The sequence below is a fragment of the Scatophagus argus genome, chromosome 7 (genome assembly GCF_020382885.2).
Source record: "Scatophagus argus isolate fScaArg1 chromosome 7, fScaArg1.pri, whole genome shotgun sequence".
Taxonomy (NCBI): Eukaryota; Metazoa; Chordata; class Actinopteri; family Scatophagidae; genus Scatophagus; species Scatophagus argus.
The window spans coordinates 6,712,897-6,735,646 of record NC_058499.1 but is presented as its reverse complement, the minus strand read 5'-3'; the positions used below and the strand labels follow the sequence as shown (position 1 = coordinate 6,735,646).

The window sequence follows — 22,750 nt, the reverse complement described above, 5'->3', positions numbered from 1 at the left end:
GTCAAATGTTTTGCATGCAAACGTTGTATCCTACTCATCCTAAATGAGGGTCTAATCCTGAGAGGAGTGATGATGAAGCACATAAGAGACACTCACCTCAGGATACTTCAACAGCTCAGATGAAATCTTTCCCGAAATATAACGGTGATGATCATTGTGCTGCTGCTTCTCCTCCTGTTTCTCTCCCAATCTCTTCAGCTGTGCTGTGCCAGCTGAGGAAGGTGTGCCTCCCTCTTAAGTCTGAATATATAGCACTGTCTTCTCTGCACAGACACCCACACATACACACATGCACACACATGCACACATCCAGAGCCCCCCTTTTTCTTTTTCTCAAGCCGGACCACCCCAGCAGAGACTTACGAGACCTGCAAACACCCCCCCAATGCAAACACAAGCACCTCCCAAGAGACACAATAACACCACCCGTCCTTCCCCCACAAACATACACGAACCTGAGACAAACAAACAGACAACCCCCCTCCCCCCATCAATCCTCTGGGCTGCTCATATTCTTTTTGCACAAGATGCAAACACATCCAAATACACATACAGTACACAAACGTGTGCAAACACAAACACACTCTCTGTGCCTCGCATGTGCAAACACACAGTTTATACAGTGGTCGAAGCTAACAGCGCACACAGAGAACAAATGACAGCTAACAGCCCCGACATCCATTGTAAGAGCAGCCGCAATGAATATATTGCAAAGGCTTTTAAGCTATTCTTCCAGCATAAAAAAGGACAATACTGACAGATTTCAAGTGAAGGAAGACCCTGACGCACAGCTGTGTTGGCTCTCCATGAGGAGGCTTCCAGTTGACAGTAAAGAAATCTTTAAAATGACTGTTTCTACTGTGCCATCGTTCCATACTCCAAACAGTGCCTGCCATAATAACTGCTGAAGGATTATTTCTGTTACTGACACGTCGTCTCTTCTGCTCTGCATAGAGGCTTTCACTAATTTTCATGCTGAGTTTTGAAAATACAGGCAAAATTAGCAGTTTGACTAGTAGGGTGGTCATCAGAGTAATCATTTTGATATATGTAGTTTGCCAGCTTACTGACTAGTAATTCATCACAGAAAAAAATACTTTTTCTCAAGATCAAAGTGGCAGCTGGACACCCAAAGTGACTCACAGCAGTTTCTCTGTAAATAGTCAGTTACCATTTCTCTGTAAATGGTCAGTTCATAACAGTTTTGCCCACGACAGGGACTCACGTCCACCGTGATGAAGAAAAACCGTAAAAACAAAGGAAAGGGTGCTACGGATGCAATCAAGTTGTGTCTGTCTATGTACAAATGTACCAAACTAATTTGGTTTGGGTAAGAAACTGAACTTTTACAGTAAAACATTCATTAAATGAAATCTTTTTGACAGGAATAGTTGAGAGAAGACAGCACAGATAGTGTGCTAACCTCCAAAACCATTGGGAGCTACTACATTTAATAATAAATGGAATTGTTGTTTGAAACTTAATCTCTGTTTATACAAAATAATTAAAAAAAAAACCCAAAAAACTATTTCTGTGTGTTTCCCATATGTCTTTATATTGGATGCATGCATATGTTGGAATGTATGACCCTGTGGGTCAGCATGGGGTTACAGTGTAAACAGTGAAGATGCTCTGATGGTAAACAGGAAGTGTTTGTTCCACAGGGGTAGAGGTCACGCTGCCATCAACCTGTTGTTATGGAAACAGATGTTTCCAGAAACATTCCACAGTCTTTTCTCTCACAACACACACACACACACACACACACAAAACTTTACTCGCCGAGAAGGAAAAAAAGACAGAGCAAATAGAACTGTTTCACTGAGAAGAAAACTGTAGGCCGAGCACCACAGCGGGGAAACAACAGGGAGGAGGATGTGCTGTGTGTAACAAAACGGGATTTGACAAACAGAGCACACTGAGCTGTGACAGAGGAAAAGCTTTAAGAGATCATATGTAAAGACTATGACTATGGCTGGCATGTTTTTAACACAGCAAACACATTAGCAGAATCTTATTAATGTGGTGGGCTCCATCATCGGTGGCTACGGACAGCTGGAAGTCTCTGCATCTTCAAGAGTCTCCAGTGTCGAGGCTCATTTACACAGAGAACAAACCAATTCCACAGGCTTTCAGGTTTTCAGAAACTGATATCTGAACACTCGTACACTTGATCATCAGACGGGAGTACTGTTTGCACAAAAATTTTGTACAGACATTGAAAGTTCCCAGATCTTTCGTCAACCATCATCACCATTAACTTTGTTACACACATTCATGTTCCCCCCCAGGATGAATTCTGGGCTTAAGAACTTGTGTTGTCCCCCGACTTTTAAACTATCCTATGATATGCCCTGCCTGTAGGCCCTTTGGATCTCTTTGCTGTGCCCGTGATCGCTGCTGGTGCTGGTTAAATGGCTTGTCAAATATGGCAATGGTTCGACTACTTGTAAAGGGAACAAGATAAGAATTTGCATAATATGGCTGAGTAGGTACGATCTTTCAGAAGAGGCAAAGTTCACACAGCGGAACGACATTTCAGAGGGATTAAATGCACCGTGGACGTACTACACATTTCATCATGGCTGTTTACGGAACAGATCAAGCGCTCATCTGTCTTCTTATCTTCACGCTGGCAGGAGCAGAGGTGCAGGACAGCCTCTCACCTGAGTGTAAACAGTTCGTGTACATGGGCACACTGCCTCGGGGGCTTGAGGAGCAGTTCTTCAAAAAGATCTGCCAGGTCTACAAGGGAAGGCCGCGATTTGTCACCCTTTACGACACCTTCAGCCACATCCCGGTGTATTCTGCGTACACCTTCAAGCGTTCGGATGGCTCCAAGAAGGTAGATGTGCCCTGGATGTATGAGCCACAGGTAGGGGATGGTTATTGATGGATTTACTGTCTTTGCCTCTTAGGATTTAAAAGGGAGTTTATTTACAGTGTTTAGGCGTCGAGGTTTTGGAAATTCACCTTGGTAATCCGTCTTCAGTTATTTATTGTATAGATTGACTGCTTTTTTGTGTGTACCCCGACAGCTCTCTACAGCCTCTGGCTCCAGAGAGATGGAGCAGTTCCCTTCAGAAAACGTTCAAAAGAGCTTTGAGGACGCTCAGGCTGTACTCGATGACTACTCTGACAGCGTAATCTTCGAACGGGGTCAGCTGAATCCAGACGAGCACCAGGCCCACCCCGATGACAAAGCGGCCACCTACACCCTGACGAACGTGGTCCCTCAGGTCCGAGAGTTCAACATCGGTTCCTGGAAACACCACCAACACATCATCCGCAGGCGGCTCAACAACTACTGCCGTGGTACCGCCTATGTGGTCACCGGGGTCACCACCTCAGGGCTCACAATCCGCCGTCACAACATCAACCGCCTGGGCATCCCAACCTACCTCTGGTCAGCCTACTGCTGCACTAATTTTGATCACAATGCACCGTACTCTGAGCGCTCAAAGTTCCCAGCCTTTGCAGCTCATGGGCTCAATGACAAGGAGAACAACAAGGTTCAAGAGATGACGGTGCAGCAGCTGGAGGACTTCCTGAAGAGGGAAACTTATGTCAGGAGCTCTTTCCAGGTCTTCTATGACAACTGTGCGCCTCCTAATAGTGGCCTGCCAATGCCTTCAGTCCTTCAGAATTGATTTTACCAATACTTACTGCGTAGTTTAACAGCATAACAAAATAATGTAGTGAAAAAGTCCACCAGTCGCTTTTTTGAGTTCAATTCGGTTAAAATGCAGTTAAAAGCTCAAGCGGACCTTCAAGCTTAGATTTTGCTACATATATACATATAATTCACCATCCATGTTAACAGTAACAGATCCTCAGAAACACAAATTAAAATATTACAAATAGTCTATCTTATTCTCAAATGTATCACATAAATTGTATTTCAATTATGTATGTATTTTATTATTTGATAGTGCATTCACCAGCTTTTACTGTGCATAAACCATGAAAACCCAAAGCCTTCATGCTCGTACTCTTCATCAACTTTATCTGGTTAACCTCTCAATGACGGGGAAGCACACCTGCTTCTGTAGGTCTTTTGTTGAGCAGTCAGATTAGACTGACAGTTTTGCATTTTCACACACACCTCTGAACTGCAGCACCAGCAAGCATTTCTTTTCAAGCTTATGCAGACAAATTCAGGACAAAAAATGGGACAATATCCAAATTCTGATCCCAAACAAACATTAACAGAATATTCACCGACCTTTAATTGTAGATGAATAATAGGAATTTGTGTCTCCAAGCTGATTAAGATAAAGAGGATCAAGACAAACATTTTTGCTTAAATTTGGATCTTAAAACTGTCACGAAAAGCCAAATGAAATTTAAATAAAGGGATATCTTTTTGTGACTTTGTTTATTATTATTCATCAGAATCTGATAAGATCATTTTGGTTATGTTTTGGTACAGCAGGTCAGTATCAAAACATAAAAATGGTGAAATAATCCAATGCCAGGAGGGCAGAAATGGCCCCAGGGCGAACGATATGATTACCAAACTGCATTTAGTTGGAGAGGGCAGCTGTAGCCTGCCAGCTGGCATATGCCACAGTGCCAGATGGTCAGCCCCACAAAGCCTGTTTTGACCAGCAGCAGACTGATAAGAGCTCGAAATACATTTCTGATCCTCAGTTGGAGGGGCACTTAACAGCGATGGCCTGCAGGGGGAGACAGTGTACATGCAATCTAAACCACATTGTGGAGCTGAGCACTTTCACAGCAATTTAACTGATGAGTTATTGTTAAGAACAACAAAAAAAAGTAGAAAAAGACTTCAGCAACAAATCGTATGTCAAATTCCTCATCATGTAAAAAAACCCAGCAGCATATGGGAAACATTTTTGTCGTAATATCAATCAAACTCAGACTGCATACTATAAACTCAACATTTTTAATTTCTCTTTTCAACAGGTTTTTTAATTTCACACATTCAACTCTACGTTAAAAAAATGAAAGTAATTTCTGTACAAAGAGGGCATGCTGGACACCCTGTGCAATAGGGATTCATTTACGTGACACCCTGTAAGAACAAGGTTTGCTCAAATCACTGTCAAAATATGCTGAATCGTTGCAGCACAAAGCAAGTAAAAACACTGTTTTAAAAAAAATGGTTTAATAATGATAAATCATCGCTCTTTGTACTTCAAAGAAATTGCTTTGGGTTCACACACAGAACCCAATCACATTCATTCACACACACAATAATACACTTCTAAACACTCACAACAGTAAGCAGCCACAGAAGACGGGTGCTTTGCAGCCTGCTGATGCAGACAGAATGTGTTTCGGTCTCAGTTAAACCAGGTGGTGTTGAGCTGCGTCTGTTTCTTGATGCTTGTGTCCAACTTCAGGACCTCTCTGATCGCCATGGTGGCATAGGTAGAGGGGGGCAGGGAGAACGCCATCCGCAGAGCCCGATACTTCCCCTCTGTTGGAGAGTAAAAGTGAAAAACCGTGTGTAAAAAGCAAAGCTGCTGCCTACAAACAGCAGCATTCACAAACCAAAACAGTCCTAAAAGGAACGTACCTCTGTTAAAGACAGGAGCCGGTTTGTTCTCCAGTTTCTCAAAATCAGAGTGCACCAGGGAGATCCTGGGGTCGTCATACAGAATCACCTCCCTGCAGAGTTGTGGTATTACAGAAGAATTAAATTTAAAACATTCAAAAAAAGACTGCAATGCACAATAATCACCTCTTTATTACATTACACCACAGAGAGGTTCATACAACAGTGCCACATCATATGAAATAATATGCTAGTATTTAATTGGCTGCCAACCAGCTGACATCAGTGGGTCTGATGATGACGCGTCTGTAGGCTCCAGCCAGGGAATAGTCCTTCACTTTGTGTCTCATGTTGTCAATGTCCAACCCGTCTGCAGAGAGCAGTTCTCTGTAGCCTTCCCCCACTGACAGGAAGACACGTGCAAGACAAGTGATTACAAGCTCAGAACTTAACTTTCATTTCTTCTACTGAGGTATGCTAAATTAATTCTGTTTCTTATCTATCAGCAATTGTGTTGTTTAAAGTTTGATGCATTTAAGCCGATGTACACTGGCTGTGTGGGGCTGGCTTGTGCGTTAAGGCGAATGGGTGCCATTATCACATTTATTTGTGTTAAAAGCACCCCCAGATTTTTTTCCACAGCTATCTTTTCACGTAAATAAATGAACTTGAATCACACAGAGCCACTTCTTACCATAATGAGAGGGGTAGATGACATCATACCCAGGAAGTGGCATCACAATATCATGGATGGAGTGCGTCTCAGCTTCCTCCGCAGACAGCACGTGTGCTGAGGCTTCATAAAAGTATAAGAGACAACATCAGCACTTCAGTTTTAGTCTGTTTTAAATAATAAAAAGTACTGGTTGGAAGGTTTCCTCCGCAGACTTAGTCTGGGTAGAAGCAAATGTAGTGCTCTGAAATTTCTGGATTTGGTAACTTGTACCCTTTTAACTTCTGGGCACAGAGGAATTCAAAATAACATTATTATAGACAATTGATAGATAACTAAAAACTACAGCTATCAGACAGTTGACTCGGTTGAACACCAAGACTGTAAACAGACAAAAACAGTGAGTCTGGCAATCAATCAATACGAGAATCTATGAAATCAATCATCTGTTCAAAACCCAAAACTTTAACATTTTTTGATTTTTCAGATTAAAAGAAAAAAGAATATAAGCACATTTCCAAAAATGTCAAACTATGCCTTTAACAGCTGCAAGCTGAAAAAAAACCCAAAGCAAAACAAATAAAAAAAACAAGATGAACCACTAACTTCCTCTGAGCACCAGGTCCCCCTCCACTGCCTTCAGGCCAAAGGCTTCAATCCTGCGGCTCACCATGGTGTTCCACACCACACTCTGGTAGCTGTGGATGTACATCAGACGGTTGTTGCGAGGAATCTGAGAAGAGAACAGACATAATTCATCAGAGGGAGCAGCAATGGGCCACGCTGGACGTAAACAAATGGCCCGGGAAGGTTTAAAAAGAAACGCAGACAGCTATTTTCAAAGTAGCATCCTGATTTAAATACATTCACATTAACAGATGTTTACAACTGGCCCAACGCAATACTGAAGGCACTTTGACTAGCTGCTTTATTTGTTTTCAATTCTTTAAGTCTCACCCTAATTTCAACCAATTATTAGCATCATTAATAGAAATAAATAAATAAATAAAACCAACCAGTCCAAAAGCATTGATGATGTTCTTCTTGCCGTACTTAGACAGGCCTCGTAGCAGCTGCCCCTCCACACAGCGCTTGTTTGGCAGCTTTTTCAGGGCTGCCTCTGGGTCCTGAGTCTTTGCCCACTCCTCTCTGCAGCGGACCAGGAATTCTTTCTCCGCTGAAGAAAGCAGTAAAGAGGGAGGACAAACTGAAGCACTTCACTGATAAAATAAACAAAGACAAACTCAACTTAACGCCTTGTGGTTGTATGATCTTGCACACCAGTCAAATTGGAGTTTGCATCCATGTCTGTCACATAATTTATGAAGTGACTGATAAGAGAGCTTCATCACAAGGTGGATCAACATTCACCTGATGATCAACATCAGCAAAATCAGTCACCGGAGCCTGTGATGGAGTGCAATGCTTTAAATGCGAAGTTGCTGCTGCAAAAAAATGTTTTTTGCAGAACACTGCGATGGAACAGAGAAAAATACCTTTGACATTTTAGACAAAAAATGTCATCATTTCATCCAATTTCAGTGTGTTGCATAATTAGTGTGTGAGCGCTCGTGTTAAGGCTAAAAACATGTTTGGCATAAAAAAAGCGCTCAAGAATTTTTTTTTTTATTTCCCCTTACCTCCAGGACGAGGCTTCAGAATTAAATCCACCACTTCATTCCAGTCATTTTTCAAGATAGCCCTGTCATAAACACAAGGTGGAAACAACACTTGAGTTGATCATCCTGCCAAGTCACAGTTTATACCACCACTGTCACAGTACGATCATGTCATGACTGTACCTGCCAACCTGATGTGTAGGCACAGCTGTGGTGCCAAAGCGCTGCATGCCATAGTAGTTGATGAAGCCCGTCTGCTTGAGGGATGTCATGGCCTGATTAACCTGCTCATCTGTCCCTGAGATGTTCCTGATGTGCAAAAAAACATCAACAAATAAAACAATGAGAGACTAATCAAGTAAACTAAAAGGAGGGGGTGGGTGGGCAGTCCCATAGACTTTGCTTTGGTTGCTTTTAACTTAGAAAATAGTTTGTGTAAACATTCTTAGCTTAACATTTTAAACCTTTTTAATGAATTTAAAACACCTCATGTCTGCTTTTCTGTCCATACATAACTGAAGTGTGTTTTGAGGTTTTACACAGTTTATGAATTCAAATTATCATATTATATGCTTAAAATAAGAGAGATGTGATGTGATGTGATGACTGTTCATTGTGGCCTGCATAACACAACATCTGCTGACCTGATGACCACAGTGAAGTGATTTCCCTGCAGCTCCCCCAGCTTTAGAGGGTGGTTTTTGTAGCAGAAGTTTCCCACTTTGAGGTTCATGAGGCACTTGTTGAGGTGAGCGAGCCTCTCTGCTGTGATCCTGAGAGGACAGTGAAAAGGTTTCTTTAATTACCAAAGCAACATTCTGTGCAACTGCTCAGCAACTGATCCACCTGAGATCATCTGCTTAGTGACAGCAAAAACACCTCAAGCACCGAAAAGATGCAGCATGTACACTACCACTTACTCACAACCATCCATAGACAGCTGCTGCACTAATACGTCAAGCAGCACACACTCACTTGAGTACTGCGATCTCCTGCACAGTGATGGCTCTCTTGTCTTTGGTTCCCATGTAGGAGAACATGTTGGGTCTAAGCCTAGAAGGACATGCAATATTGTACATATGACGGCACTGAACAACAATCATATTTCACTGGGCAAACAGACTGTCAATCTGTCTGTTATTATAAAATATACGGATCACTTTTTACAAAGTCTGCACTACATTCATACCTGAGGAACTTTGAAAGCACGTTGATAGCATCCATGGTGTCCTTGTTCTCTTTGTACAGGACAAAGTGGCAGAAACTGCCACGGTTTTTGGGCCAGAAGTGTTTCCTTGGAGCTTTTATGGACACAGAAAAAAAATGTTTGTACTGAAATGCAGAATATGAAATGTTGCACTAAACATTTAACATATTCAGAAACACAAATCGCTCATAGATTCCACCTACACAACAGACTGAATACTGCTAAATGGTCACCTGTATTTTTGTTTGTTTGTTTTTTTTTTAAATTGGGCTAATTTTGATTCACAACTCAATGAGAAAGAATGGAAATAAGTTTTAAACATATTCACAGAACCAAAAAGAATTTCAACAACATCTAGCAACCGACACCTGACTCCATGTGGGTGTTAACCACTTCCTCTGCTGTGTGGGGAACAGGTTCTTACCTGCAGTCGGTTTGACCTCTATCCACCAGAGAAAAGCAAAAGGAGGATAGAATAATGTTACTAAGAAAGAGATGTTTAAGAACTGCAGGGTGAGTTGTCAGGGGTAAGATCTCATGCATGGGCATGTGAGTGGACTACGGTATCTAAATGCTTTATGCAACAAGGGTGTGTGGGGTTTTTTTTTCAATGCTCCATGACACTGATGATACATGATTTCTGCTTTCCTTAAAGTCTTCTGAAGCACTCTGACAAAATTAAGTCCAAATCGGGATAACAGCATTTTACTAAATAATCAGTTGATCCACAACCAAAAAGCTGCTTGTATAAAAAGCACTATGAGTAAAGATCTGAGCAGAATCATGCAGGTGTGTTTGATCATGCACATGCACGAGTGCATGCATCATATTTCAGTCTTCTGTAATTCAGCTGTGACCACATGCACTTCAGCAGATAAGCTGGAGGGCTGACATAAAAAATGACATGCAATAAATCCCTTATCTGATCATTTAACTGGTCATGAATTCTGTCCAGAAAGCTCAAGTTCTGCTTCCTTTTCCACATACCTGCTAAAGCTTTCTTCCCAGCAGCGTGGTAGGCCACTATGAACTTGCGTCCATCCTTCTCTTCTGTCTTTGTCTCCAGACCAGGAAACTGAGTTTTGATGGCTTTATGGATCAGCGTCCGCTTTTCTTTTGTATCGTCCAACACCTACAGATATTAGGAGAGGAACATTACATTACGTAAAGGAGTTTTATGTCATTAAGGAATTCAGAAAGGGTAAACTCACTTCAATACAGACGCTGCCCTCTTTATTTCTGAAGAGCTGCAGCTCCCCAAGCTCCTTTTTCTGCTCTTCGGTCAGCACATCAGATTCCTGTGGCAGCTGTGGAGCCTCTGGGACTTCCTGACATCAAACAAACACAAAACAAAAACATTAGGAATCATTATCTGACCTGCTCCAGTGCTGTAAAAATCCAGGATGTGATTTAAAACAATTGATAACCCTGTCAAAATATGTGTAACTTAATGTGACAGTGGTTTCCACAAGCTAGCAGTATCAGAGTACACGTACAAGTGGCCATGCACAATTAATTTGATTTTTGCTAACATGTTTAAAACAACTTTCACTTATTATTTGGTTCAAGAAGAAATAATACCACATGTTAAATGCTGACTGGTATGCCAGTCAACTTGTGCATCTAGCATCTAGCCATATTCGTAAACTCAATAATCATAAAAAGAAGCAACACTGGTAACTGAAACTTAATGTAGTATCTTACCTCTGCAGCCTCTGCATGGATAGAAAGGTCATCCAAATGCACTACCTTGCCCTGTTTGTTGATTTCATGCACCACAAAGTCAGAATATCTGAGAAAAAACAAACAAACAAACATTAGAAATCAACTGTTAATCTATCCAAGCTGCATAAATTCAAAAATCTACTGACTGCGAGGGACAAACCTTTCTTTCAAGATTCCTGAGAAGCCCTCATGGTCACTGACGTACTTCAGGATTCCTACATCCAACTCAGTGAGGCCATGCTTCATCATATCAGCAAAGGTCTCCCCATCCTCCTCTCCATCACATTCTTCACCCTCGAGCTCTTCTTCTTCTTCTTCGTTGTCATCTTGGTGAGGAGGGCCTCCGTTCTTGTGATCATTCTCGAGTCTGGGTTTCTTTGTCAGCGTGTCCTCCTCTTGGTCCTCCGGACAGCCTCTCTTTTCTCTGACCTGGGCGGAGACGGGCTCTGATTCAGCCATCAGAGCAAAGCTATGACAACAGTGACAAAAACAAGGTTTTCCTATTGAAACATTTAAACATCTCACAAACTGCTGCAATCGGCAAATGTTTGACATTAATCGGTGAAAACAGTCGCCAATTAATCTGTTTCCAAAACCACTAAGGACACCACTGGAGCACTCATGTGAAGTTAACTTCCAGGAATGCAATTCTGCTACGAAATAAAGTTTATTTTTTACATCACCACTTGTAACCTATTACAAATCCTGTATTTGAATCTACGCAGCCACTGAAAATTACTGTTCTTAAATAAAAATCTAAATACAGCTGTCTCAATAGCGTTGCAGCGTTTCTATGAGTAATGACAACAAACTGAAGTGACATGGCCTAGCAAAACGATGCTACCGACTTACAATTTGTGGAGCTGAGACAGCAAAAGACGGTAGTGGATCAGGGACACGCTTTTTGTAGCCTCGCCGTTAAACACCTGGAGAGATTTCTTCACGTGTTTGAGCTTGACGCAGGCACTGAAACACACGATGAGCACACGAGTCAAAAGTTAGCAAAGACGCTACAGCCTTAGCATTGTCCTGTAGGTTAACGTTATAAACGTTAGCTAATAGCGCAGGCTAACATTGCTAGCAGCAAAGCTGAGCTAAAACGTCGCCGTAAATAAAACGAAAAAGATGTTATTTTTTTCCTAACCAAAAACTCCTCTTTAACTTACCATGCGTTATGCCTGATGGTATTCAGATGAGCATGGGCGACAACCAGAGCTCTTCTACGGATAGCCTGTCCGCTTCCTATTAATCCCATTGTATCGAAAGTTGGTTGTAATTCAACTAGGGGGCGATCGCGAGGTATGAGTTCAATGAACGGGAGTGAATGGAGAGAAGTGGCTAAATAATTATTTACACCTACTTCTAGACCAAAACGCCCAGATTTTATTTTAGTTTTTGCAAATATAGTATCGATTATGTATCAAAACTGAACAGAAAAAAAATATTGCCTGTTTGTTTTTCTTACAGGGCAGACGGTTTTGCCCATAAAGCGCTAACATTCTGCTAATGTATGCCGATTGGTCGGTTAAAGATTTACGACTAGCAGCGTTGCGTTACGGCAACCTAACTTCAATTGTCGTTACGTCAACACAACCACAATAACAGAGTTTTGGTTTTATGTATTATAGTCCTTATGTATTTCCCTTGCGTTAGCTGCAGAAGACGATAGAAGCGTGGTTAAAACAAAGCACAAACTGAGTGTTTGATTGATGCATGAAACCAAAAATGGCGAATCCCGTAAACTGGCGCGCATGCCGCAAATACTTAAATAGTAATACAGAAAGGTATTTCATGACAAATTTAAACTACTAGGACTATATCTATCGTCTCTGCTGCTTATACCGAAACATGAATATAAATAAGCATTTTTTTGCACCATAAAAGTTACATTTTGGGGCTACAGCTCCTTAAGCACGCATTGATTTTGGACTACCTTGCGAGCGCCCCCTACATAACTGAAAGTGTAAGAAAGTGGGAATTCTTCCTTTATTAGAATTTCTTTGGACGACAGCTCAGCTCACACGTGTGTGCGTGTGTAGCTGATACCGGAAACAGCTCCCAACATGGACCCTCCCACCGTAGACGTTTGGTTACGGGACTGTCAATAATGGAGTTAGCTTGACCGGAAAAGATGATCATACAAGCATAAAAGTTAATTAGGATATGATGCACAGTAAACTATTGTTTAAATTGGGAAAACGTCTGCTGTACATATAACAGATAAATTATAGGATTTTAAGGCAACGACCTCTGAGTTTAGATTTGTTGCACACCTAGGATTAATATTTACTCTTTATATATATATATTTTACCTTTGTCCATTTGGCTATATATTTATATATATATATTTAAATATAATATAAAATAATTAAAAAACATTTTAATCATTTTTTTTTATGAATGGTTATTTTTGGGAGCAGCAGGTGGGGCGATCAATCCCACTTTTCCCTCTTTGGATGCCCCTAATGAGATACAATACCCTCTACTGCCCTCCAACAACGTGATGTAGAGGCCGATGTAGAGATATCGCTCTCACACTTTTTACACATTGATATTAAAAACTATTCCTCGATAAAAGTATACCCTTCTGTCTCTGATAGTATGAAATGGGATCGTTTTCGCACTACAGCGGCGCCGTGGCTTAGTTGGTTAAAGCGCCTGTCTAGTAAACAGGAGATCCTGGGTTCGAATCCCAGCGGTGCCTTTTCACTGCAAGCGGAAATGAACTTGCTAGATTAAGTTATATTCAACACGGAAATTAATGTCCTTACCTTCAAGTCATGGGAAACGAACCTCAACTAGTTTATGAAAAGGGATGGCTACAGTGACTTAACCTTGGTGGCAAACGACTGTCAGAGGAGGGTGTTGTTCTTATTTCATTAAAGCATTTAATACTGCTACTCTGTATTGGTGCACGTTTGTGCTGCAACAAATAGATGATTAACTGATTAGTCAGTGACAGAAAATTAATCAGCAACTAGTCAGAATCAGAATTCCTTTATTTATCCTGATTCTCAGTCAAAAGTCCAACAAATCTTGATGAAATCGCATGCAGCAGAAGGTGGGCTGTAGACAGCAAAACAAAAGCCGCAGAGCAAAGTTAACTCCATAAATAGTATAGAAGCAGCGTTCCTGGGCTTGCTACCAAGTCTTTGTACTGACACAGAAAATGCTGTGTGGATGTGTATTAAATTATTAAATTCTCTGTCAAACTAATGTACTTGTATTATGTTCTTTTTTTTCCTAGATTTTTTTAGGTAACGTTAGCCTTAATGAAAAAGTCACCAACAAATGTGAACCAGTTGGATTCAATCAGGCCATAAGGGCACCAAACAATTTTAATTTTTAATCATAAATTGATATGATTCACATGACCTACCTAACAAGTGTTTTATATATATATAAAAGTCTTACTTAAGTCCTATTGGCAACATTTGTTTAAAGTATCAAATGCAAAAAGTACAGTATGCAAAATGAATTATTGTGAATGATACATGTCTAAACACCATTTTAATTGGTCAATGTGGAGCTAATTATAACTACTCTACACACTGCTGGCTAGCCTATAATGCTTATGTTTTGTAAAACCTGCTCACTTTGTATTGAATATAAAATCTTACAGTTTAAATTAAATTAGTGAAGTGAATAGCACAATATCCCTTAAGTATAAGGGAGTAGAAGTGGAATATATCATGAAATAATAATAATAAATCAAAACAAAACAAACTTTTTAAAAGTCTAAATACAAATATGATATACTTTGCAAAATTTCTTTAGTAGTACTGCTCTCATACAAGCAACAATCTTGTTTTACAAGATGTAATCTCATGTTTTTTTTTTCATGTGTAATTTTTCTCAATCCTAAATTAATATTTGATACCAACATCACCATTAACAACACATCACAAATAAAGCACTTTAAAATATGAAGAGGCCCATATTAAACCAAGGCTTCTCCCGTAAAGAGGCTAAAGGGAGGTCCTTATTTAATTTCGAACACAATGAAGATGTGAGAGTTTACACGTTCAGTTCATGCAGGCAGGCAGCTTCATATACAACCTTTGAATTGTAAAAAAAACAAAAAAAAAACCCACAAATTTTAATCCACATATTTTAGTGGCTACATTTTTTTCATTTTCTACTCTTCCACTAGACATACTTGGGCTGTCTGTCGACTCCAGGGGGGTTAAAGAGCCACACAAACTTATAATTTAGGTAGAAATAGGCTTAACTTGTGCAGGTCCACGCAGGGCTGCACGCGGCTCCCTCCTCAAACGACAGAGGGAGCGCGTGTCATCTTTAGGTAGAGGTTAGTGTGTGTGTGTGTGTGTGTGTGTGTGTGTGAGAGAGAGAGAGAGAGAGAGAGAGAGAGAGAGAGAGAGAGTGAATTCGGCTGCTGTTATCGAGCTGCCCGCTCGCTCCTGCTGAGGAGAAGAGGAGGAAACATGAGCTCTAGGAAAGGTGCGTATCCCTCAGCCTCTAACTTGGCGATGTTACCGCACTTCTGCCTCTTTTTTAAATATGTAAGGTGGCGGAAGTTGCTCGTGTACAAAGCGTACCGGGGCACGCCGAACGACCCGTGCCAGCCAGCTTAGAGCCTGACGATGTGTGTTTGTTTTCTCTCCCCGTACCCGCTACACCCTTCCCTGGACTCGGACGTCGGTCATGCCCGTGGATAAACGTAACCTCACCCCGGCAGTGATGGCCATCCAGGCCAGAAAAAGGAGGCCGAAGGGGAAGAAAGACAGAGCGGGTCACAGTCGGAGGTAAGCGAGGCGGCGGCGGTTCACGACGTAGTGAGAGTGAAAGTGGGACGTGAAGTGTTTGTTTGCCGGGGTTTGGTTTGTTGGCAGCGGGCTCCTCTCTGTGTGACGCTCGGCGCTGCTGCCGGTGCGTCGGCGTTATGCGCACATATGGCGATAAAGCCGTGTATTTTCATGTCACAGGCGTGCTACTGTGCAGTGTGGCAAGTTGCCATCTTAGTTAGGGGACTCAGACTGGGCGTCTGGACTACGTGCTCCCCTCACGGGTCCTCACTTGGCTCCCTGACTGCTGTTTCCACCAACATTTGCATCCACGGTTCCTCCCCAGTTATCCAGCTTCATGACTTGGTTTGCCACTGTTAGGTTGCAGCACTGATGGACTCTTGATTGATTTTCTTTTGCACTGGAGGGGGGGTTGCAAGAGGAGAGGCTTGACAGATGTGACAGCTCATTTCCTTGGCCCTTTTGCAGTAGTGATGGCAGTAGTGCCAGACGCGTCTACTTGTCTATCTCACACGTAGTGTTTGATTATGTAACTTTTCTTGTATTTGTCTGAGCATTGTTTCCTGGTTTTTCTGAGGCAGTCTTGCAGGATGCATGCACGGCTGTTTCAGCGTGATTTCCCCGGCGTGAGTGGTTGCAGCGGGCTGGCGTGTGAGCAGCGCAGTGGCTCTGTAAAGTGCATGTGAATTGGAGTGGAGAAAGTGGGGGGCTTACTTCATGGCGTGATGCTATTGGAGCGACGTCACCGGCAGCCCAAGAAGGCATCAATTAGGCGATACCAACGGTGCGGCCACCCCGGAGGACGTGCTGGAACGTGCCGGAATTCACAAACACCTGCACATTGAAGTACAGCAACATAAAGAACATAAGGATGTGTGCATGCTAAACAAGAGTCCGTTAATAAAACCAGCTACCCCTAAATTCAACCCTAAAACATGAAAACATTATGGCAGTTGTGAAATATCTCCATGTGCTGTGTTTCTTTCTTTTCCCCCCACAAGCTGCTATCTTGTGAATGTGGTCTTATGCTTTGCTCAGTGTACGCTGGGAGATACACAGCAGGGCTTAATGCTGATAAGGATTAGAGAGGCAGAGAAAATGAATCTGACAAAATGAATGTACATTTAGGATTATTCTTAGAGTTATTCACAATGCACTAGGGTTAAAACGACATATTATTTTCATTACTGACTAATCTGGTGAATATTTACACCGTTAATTGATTTGGTCAACAAAAACTTAGACAACAGTGAGAAATGAGCATCATAATTTCTTTCAGTGTCAGATCAAAACAGCGTCTAGACATTTTTAGCATGCTAAACAACGAAAAGCCTCAGTTCTCACTTCTGACAAGCTGAAACCGTGTTTAGAGCCCGTGCCGTAGCTTAGCTTTTTCACATGCTTAACACATAGACATAAAGTGAGAATTAATGTAGCATTTATAGTCAAGCAAAAATCATTGGACAAGGTCTATTTTGTAGCCTTCAGCCACATTTCGTGGCCTCCATTGGTGGATGCAGTTTGCTCAGGTGTCACTAAGACGGTTCACCTAGAATATAATGGAATATAATGATGACTTTATTTTCAGTCAAAACTTGTTTGACAACATGTGAAATAATGATCTTTAGTGAGATATAGTGCCGTCACAGGTGTTGGGAGACAAGTGATGCTTGACAGAGGACCAGATGATATCCATCAACATCGCATTCTGGGATTTACTATTCAGTCTCAAAAGATTCACGTACGTCTGCAGCATCTTAGCTTGTGTCCGGCTGCCTCTGGCAATTGTTCCTGCTCTCTCTCTCTCTCTCTCTCTCTCTCTCTCTCTCTCTCTCTCTCTCTCTCTCTCTCTCTCCATCATACTTTAGCTGAGATATCGTCCATCCATCTATTCATTGATCCATCCGTGTTTTGCGACACTCATCCAGGTCAGGGTCACAGTGGCATCAGGACAAGCAGACACACCCACCATTCATCCACCCATTTTCTATACCACTTATCCCTTAGGGTTGCGGGGGGCGGTTGGAGCCTATCCCAGCTGACTACAGGGGAGAGGCGGGGTGCACCCTGGACTGGTCGCTAGTCAGTCGCAGGGCTGACACACAAAGACAAACAACCACACATGCACACACTCACACCTAGGGGCAATGTAGAGTAGCCAATTAAACTAATCAGAATCAGAATTCCTTTAATGCACATTTTTTAATGTGCATGTTTTTGGGATTGCGGGAGGAAGCCGGAGAAAACCCACGCAGGCACAGGGAGAACATGCAAACTCCACACAGAAGGGCCCAGACCGGGATTTGAACCTGGAACCCTCTTGCCAACCACTTCACCACCGTACGCAACAAACACATCTAATCTGAAATCTTCTGTCAATGCATTGTCACTTAACTTTTTGATCTCTTGTGAGATAAAATGATACATATTCCCATGTTTGAACTCATTCACTCAGGCGCACATACACATGAAAACATGCTAACAGATTGAAAAATAAAATAACCGTGTGAAATCTGATCTGACGTCGCTCATTACTAAGGAACCTATCGTGATATCTTTCTGAGGCTTTCTGGGAGGGTTAATGTGTGTGTGATTTTGAAGATAACACGCGCAGGTAAAAATGTTTGCTGCTGATTCGCACAGAGGGCGACTGCATCGTTTCATCGTGCATCGAACACATGCTCAGAGTTGCCTTGGCATGTAGGATCATTAGCAGAAGCAGTGGGTCAGTCACATGTTGGAATGCAGCTACATGAGTTGCTGAGCAGAGAGTGTTTGGAAGCATGAAAATTGATCTGTTGGCCTTGCAGCTACAAATGTGGTCTTCAAAGCCTTTTTCCAGCTTTTAATACTTCTGTTCAATGTGCTGACCAAACACGACGCACCAGGCTGGGCCGATGCCAGCCAAAGTCAAAGACTCCAGTTGTGATTTGTAAGCTCGGTTGTACTGTTGAATTTTATGTTGTTGTTTGCTAAAATAACACAGTATTGACTCTGTGTGTGTTTGTGTGTGTGTGTGTAGGTATAGATGTGCAGGCTCTGTAGGTGGAGTAGTAGGAGATGCTTTGAACCTGGTTGTGACCCCAGAAGAAAAGTTCATCCCAAGTTCACTTTGATATGTCATCTGTTTTTTATCGTCCAACTTGTGCTTTCTTTGCCATTTGAAGTTTAGGCTATGGCCTGCTCATCGTAACCTGATCTTATCTCTCTATTTCATCAACAGATTTGTGTCTCTTTCAGTCCGTCTTGCTGATTTCTTGTATCGAGCTTGTGTGTGTGTGTGTATGTGAGTCATCTGTGTGTTGAATTACTTGTACAGCAGAGTACTTGGTAGGAGTTGTCAAAGGCGTTGAAAGCTTGCTGGTGTTGAGCCGACACTGAACTTGTTCTTACTCACATCGTCTCGTCTGAATGCCTTTTTATCAAACAAAGTCATCTGAGTTGCTGTTTATAGTCCAACTGGTTGAGGAACTTATACTTAAGAGATAACATCACCTAATGAAGATTAACATGCTTACAGCATCTCTCCCCAACTACTGATTACTTTCATTATTGATCAGTTCGTTGGTTATTTTCTTGATTCACTGAGAAGTTAATGATGTTAATGAGAAATTATTTCAACTATTTACTATCAAAGAAGTGTATGTATGTATTGTAGCCTGCAGCGGTGCTTTTTATAGACCTGAGCTTACAGTATGTCCTGTAAGTCGTCAGTTTATGATCGCCTGCTTGACACTTTGTTTTTGGTGAGAATTATTTAAATAATACCAATAAAAACATAAGTGCTTTGCAAGTTGCTGCACAAAGCAAAAAAACAAAACAAACGCTTTTCTCTTGACGGGACATAGCTCATAGCTTTTACGCTTTAATTAGTTTTTTCTCACTTTATCATGGCTCCCTTTATTAAGTTTGGGTTTCCACTTAAAATAAGTGAACTGTCATGCCCTTTGTTGTGCATGTTGTCATAGAAACGCTGGCATGACTCCAGTGGACCTGAAGCAGTAATAACAGAGCAGGTCCTTATCACCACAATTACTGGCACAAAAATGATGCAGAAGTTTTAAGGCATGCAAGAGCACAGTGGGCACCTTTGTAAATAAGTAAGGCTAAACAGTAAGCAATAGCATCGCCAATTTTGTGACTGATTTTGGTTGCGGTATGAGTTGAGATTCTGATGATGATGGGGTTTTTGCTGGGGTCTATACCAAACAAGCATGTTCTCTTATGTCGGTGGAAACTGGACATTTCTCTTGGCCATGATGCAATTTACATAGTATTGCGATTATCTGTCCAACTTTAGACTGCAAAATAATCAAGTTTTCTGTTCGTGGGCCTTTTACAATGGCAGCCAGTCTGTACAGATGCAGTATAGTGACTGAAGGAGAAGAAGAATCAGCTTTGTTGGCAGTATATATATTTTTATATACACACACTGAATTTGTCTTCTGCATTTGACCCATCCTTAGTTGAACACACACATGCAACACCCGGCAAATTACATGCAGTGAAACACACACAGGAGCAGTCGGCTGCATCAAGTGCCCGGGGAGCAAATTGGGGGGCCTTGCTCATGGGCACATCAGCCAGCTAATGGAGGAGGGGAGCATTTGTCGCATTAATCACTCCACCACACCCAAATTTTTCACGCCCGTCCAGTGGGGGAATCGAACCGGTGACCCTCCAATCACAAGTCGCTTCTCCAACCTCAAGGCCACAGCTGCCCCATGGGAGGCTACTGCATGAGTTTGGACAGGCTGCCCTTTCACTGACTTTTGACCTGTTGTAGGTTACCCAGCACTGCAAATGCTGGTAAGTAGACCCAACGGTCCACCCTTGGTTAAAGATCAAACGTTTGATCTGCCTTGCTCAACACAGATCGTAAACGTGTCTGCTTTTCTTATTAGAAAATGACAGCTCAAATGACAGTAGAAAGTTTCAGTGCTTGAGGCTTTGATGTGAGTTTCCTCCTAGATAAAAATAAATGAATCTGGCTCAGCATACCAAAGCGTGCTTGAGTTGTGAGTGATATAAAGCAACACCAGTATAACAGCATGCATTAGTCATAACTTTTCCAGGCAGAGCACTGGTGAGTCTAAATGCTAATATTTCTCTCAGGATATATATCTGTCAGCCTGCAGCGCCTGTCGTAGCACTATAGACCTTTCTGCATTAAATGAGCTGACTCTGACTTGACTAATGTTCCCACACATTGCACTGTAAACTGCATTGATTTTTGTCGGGGGTTTTGCCCTGCCCGTATGTAGTCGTTGACTGAAGATGAGAGCAGGCAAACACAAGATGAGGATTATTCACAGGTATCATCAGGCAGAAAGCTGAAGCTGGAGTCCATCAAGACTGAAATAACTTGTTGACAATTACTAAACTGAAATAGGTATGTGATGCATGCAAAAGAAAGAAGCCCATTTGTCAGCATTCAGCTCTATACAAAACAACCAACACATAAATGATGTTCCTTCTGTGTATAGATTCCTATATTTTTTAAAAATGATTTTATGCAGCACTTGATTTTATAGTCACATTTGAGAAAGGCAGATATATACTGTGGATGTAATGGAGAGGGATGGCATGGGGGGGGGGACTACACATGATTCACATTCGACTTCTTAACCCCCGTGAGTCTCAGGGACGCCCCTGATTCTCCATTTTTAAATCCATCTGCAAGGTGGTGCATTGGTTTGATATTCTGTATTAACACATTAACACATTAACTAAATATGTGGAAAATTATTGCCATGGATTGGATTGGATTAGAAGACCGACACGGTTCACCACTCTCATATCTGTCACTTAAATGTGAAGCTACAGCTTGATAGCTCATTAAAGATCCTTTGTTGAGTGGTAGGCAAAAGGCTCCCTGTTAATAAATTGAATTGATTCCCCTGGGATTTCAAAGGCTCAGCTCCTGTACCTTTGGATGAACACCGGTGGCCTTGTGTTTTAGAGTTGGCCAACTATCCCCAGTTTAAGATGTAAGCCTTAGTGGGTCGATCACCAGTATGTAATGTATTGTATAGATGTGAGGAATAGCTCAAAGATTCGATCTTTGGCAAGCAGATTTGTGCTGCTCAGTAGAGCTTCCTTCATCAATACTGCAGCCTGGCTGGATGTAGTTGATGGCGGGTGCTGAGAGCACAGCATGTGAGCTGCATGTAGAGGGAGTAAGACAGAGAGAGAGAGAGAGAGAGAGAGGGTGAGGGAGACGAAAAGGGTAAGAGAGAAGCAGTCTGAGGCATGTTGAAAGCTCGAGAGGTGGAGCAAAAGATAAAGAGAGAGAGAACGAGAGGGTGAAAAAGAGAGTTTGCATGTGTGAGCATGTGTCTGGCCAACCAATAGCAACAGGAAGGCTTGCGATGGAGAGAGTGAGTAAGGAAAGTGGAGAGAGGGAATGAAAGGATGCCACAGGGCAACTGAAGGCAGGAAACGAGGGCTTGTAAAAACTGCTGCGCTGGACACATAGGGAAAGCACACATTTCGCTGAATGGCAATCAGCTAAATGTGGAAGCAGAGCGGAGAGCTCGATGTGCATGTCTACATACAAATATGCCCCATATCAACTGCTTACAGGTCTGTGTTTGATTTGCGTATGTCATTCATCTAAAGTCAGCGTCACAAACATTGAAATGTGTCATTACAAGTCGGACCTGCAGGACTACAATTTCCCTTAAGCAGCTGGATGCAGGGCAGGGACTGCAGAAAGAGTCGTGTCTTTGTGTTTTCAGCTGGCTGTGAGGCCGTGGAGGAACCGTCCACACCCACCGTCTGTCATTGTGAGGTAGAAATAATGTCATATCAGCCTGCAGCACAGTTGAGCAGAAGTAATCGCCTGCTTCCCATAAAACACTTTCTCAAAAACAGTCCAGTGTTTGTTGACTGATTTTTCCTGTGTTTGAATCACCGTGCCATATGTGTGTACATTTCTTTGAACCCGCATTAATCGATTTGTGTTTTTGGTGACACGGGGCAGCTCAACAAGCTGTAAGCATTGTCATCTTGTAAGGTTGACTTGTAAGAAAACAGTTGCCAATTTAAACAAGCAGCAAACATTATCGTACATTTATAGATGTGTCTCAGGTCAGCAGATGAATGTCAGCCCAATGTTCAGTCTTGTTATAGCTGTTTTTCGTCACCACTAAATGCTGAGGCAAATAATTGACTCTTAAGCGCTAAGTTGTCTTCCATTTGATGCTGCGTAGGTAGCATATGCAGGGCTTG

General features: G+C 42.1%; 3 protein-coding genes and 1 non-coding gene across 5 annotated transcripts in view; 3 read left to right on the top strand and 1 right to left on the bottom strand.

Annotated features, from left to right (window-relative positions):
- The first annotated feature begins 2,538 nt into the window (after positions 1-2,538).
- On the top strand, positions 2,539-4,397 carry LOC124062260 (endonuclease domain-containing 1 protein-like). The gene is made up of 2 exons (XM_046394901.1): positions 2,539-2,875; positions 3,039-4,397. The coding sequence occupies exons 1-2, from the start codon at positions 2,552-2,554 to the stop codon at positions 3,648-3,650; spliced, it is 936 nt and encodes a 311-aa protein (XP_046250857.1). The 5' UTR covers positions 2,539-2,551; the 3' UTR covers positions 3,651-4,397.
- Positions 4,398-4,893: 496 nt separating this feature from the next.
- pus7 (pseudouridine synthase 7) lies at positions 4,894-12,446 on the bottom strand. 2 transcript variants are annotated; one of them, XM_046394899.1, is made up of 17 exons: positions 11,918-12,443; positions 11,604-11,717; positions 10,912-11,220; positions 10,731-10,818; positions 10,238-10,354; positions 10,014-10,158; positions 9,009-9,120; positions 8,795-8,872; positions 8,464-8,592; positions 8,003-8,128; positions 7,841-7,902; positions 7,217-7,377; positions 6,807-6,933; positions 6,222-6,323; positions 5,801-5,930; positions 5,549-5,640; positions 4,894-5,449 (listed from the first exon to the last, which is right to left on the bottom strand). In XM_046394899.1, exons 1-17 carry the CDS (start codon positions 12,004-12,006, stop codon positions 5,313-5,315), a joined length of 2,118 nt encoding a protein of 705 aa, XP_046250855.1. In that variant the 5' UTR covers positions 12,007-12,443; the 3' UTR covers positions 4,894-5,312. The 2 variants fall into 2 exon arrangements, with proteins under 2 accessions (XP_046250855.1, XP_046250856.1); XM_046394900.1 differs by lacking the exon at positions 11,604-11,717 and having other exon boundaries at positions 11,918-12,446.
- A 935-nt stretch (positions 12,447-13,381) lies between these two features.
- trnat-agu lies at positions 13,382-13,455 on the top strand. The gene has a single exon. It is a non-coding gene; the product is annotated as a tRNA-Thr (tRNA).
- A 1,663-nt stretch (positions 13,456-15,118) lies between these two features.
- srpk2 (SRSF protein kinase 2) overlaps positions 15,119-22,750 on the top strand; it is a 59,444-nt gene continuing 51,812 nt past the window's right edge. The window contains exons 1-2 of the mRNA XM_046393972.1: positions 15,119-15,212; positions 15,451-15,517. Coding sequence (XP_046249928.1) covers positions 15,197-15,212; positions 15,451-15,517 — 83 coding nt within the window. The 5' untranslated portion in view covers positions 15,119-15,196. The remainder of the gene's footprint in view (positions 15,213-15,450; positions 15,518-22,750) is intronic.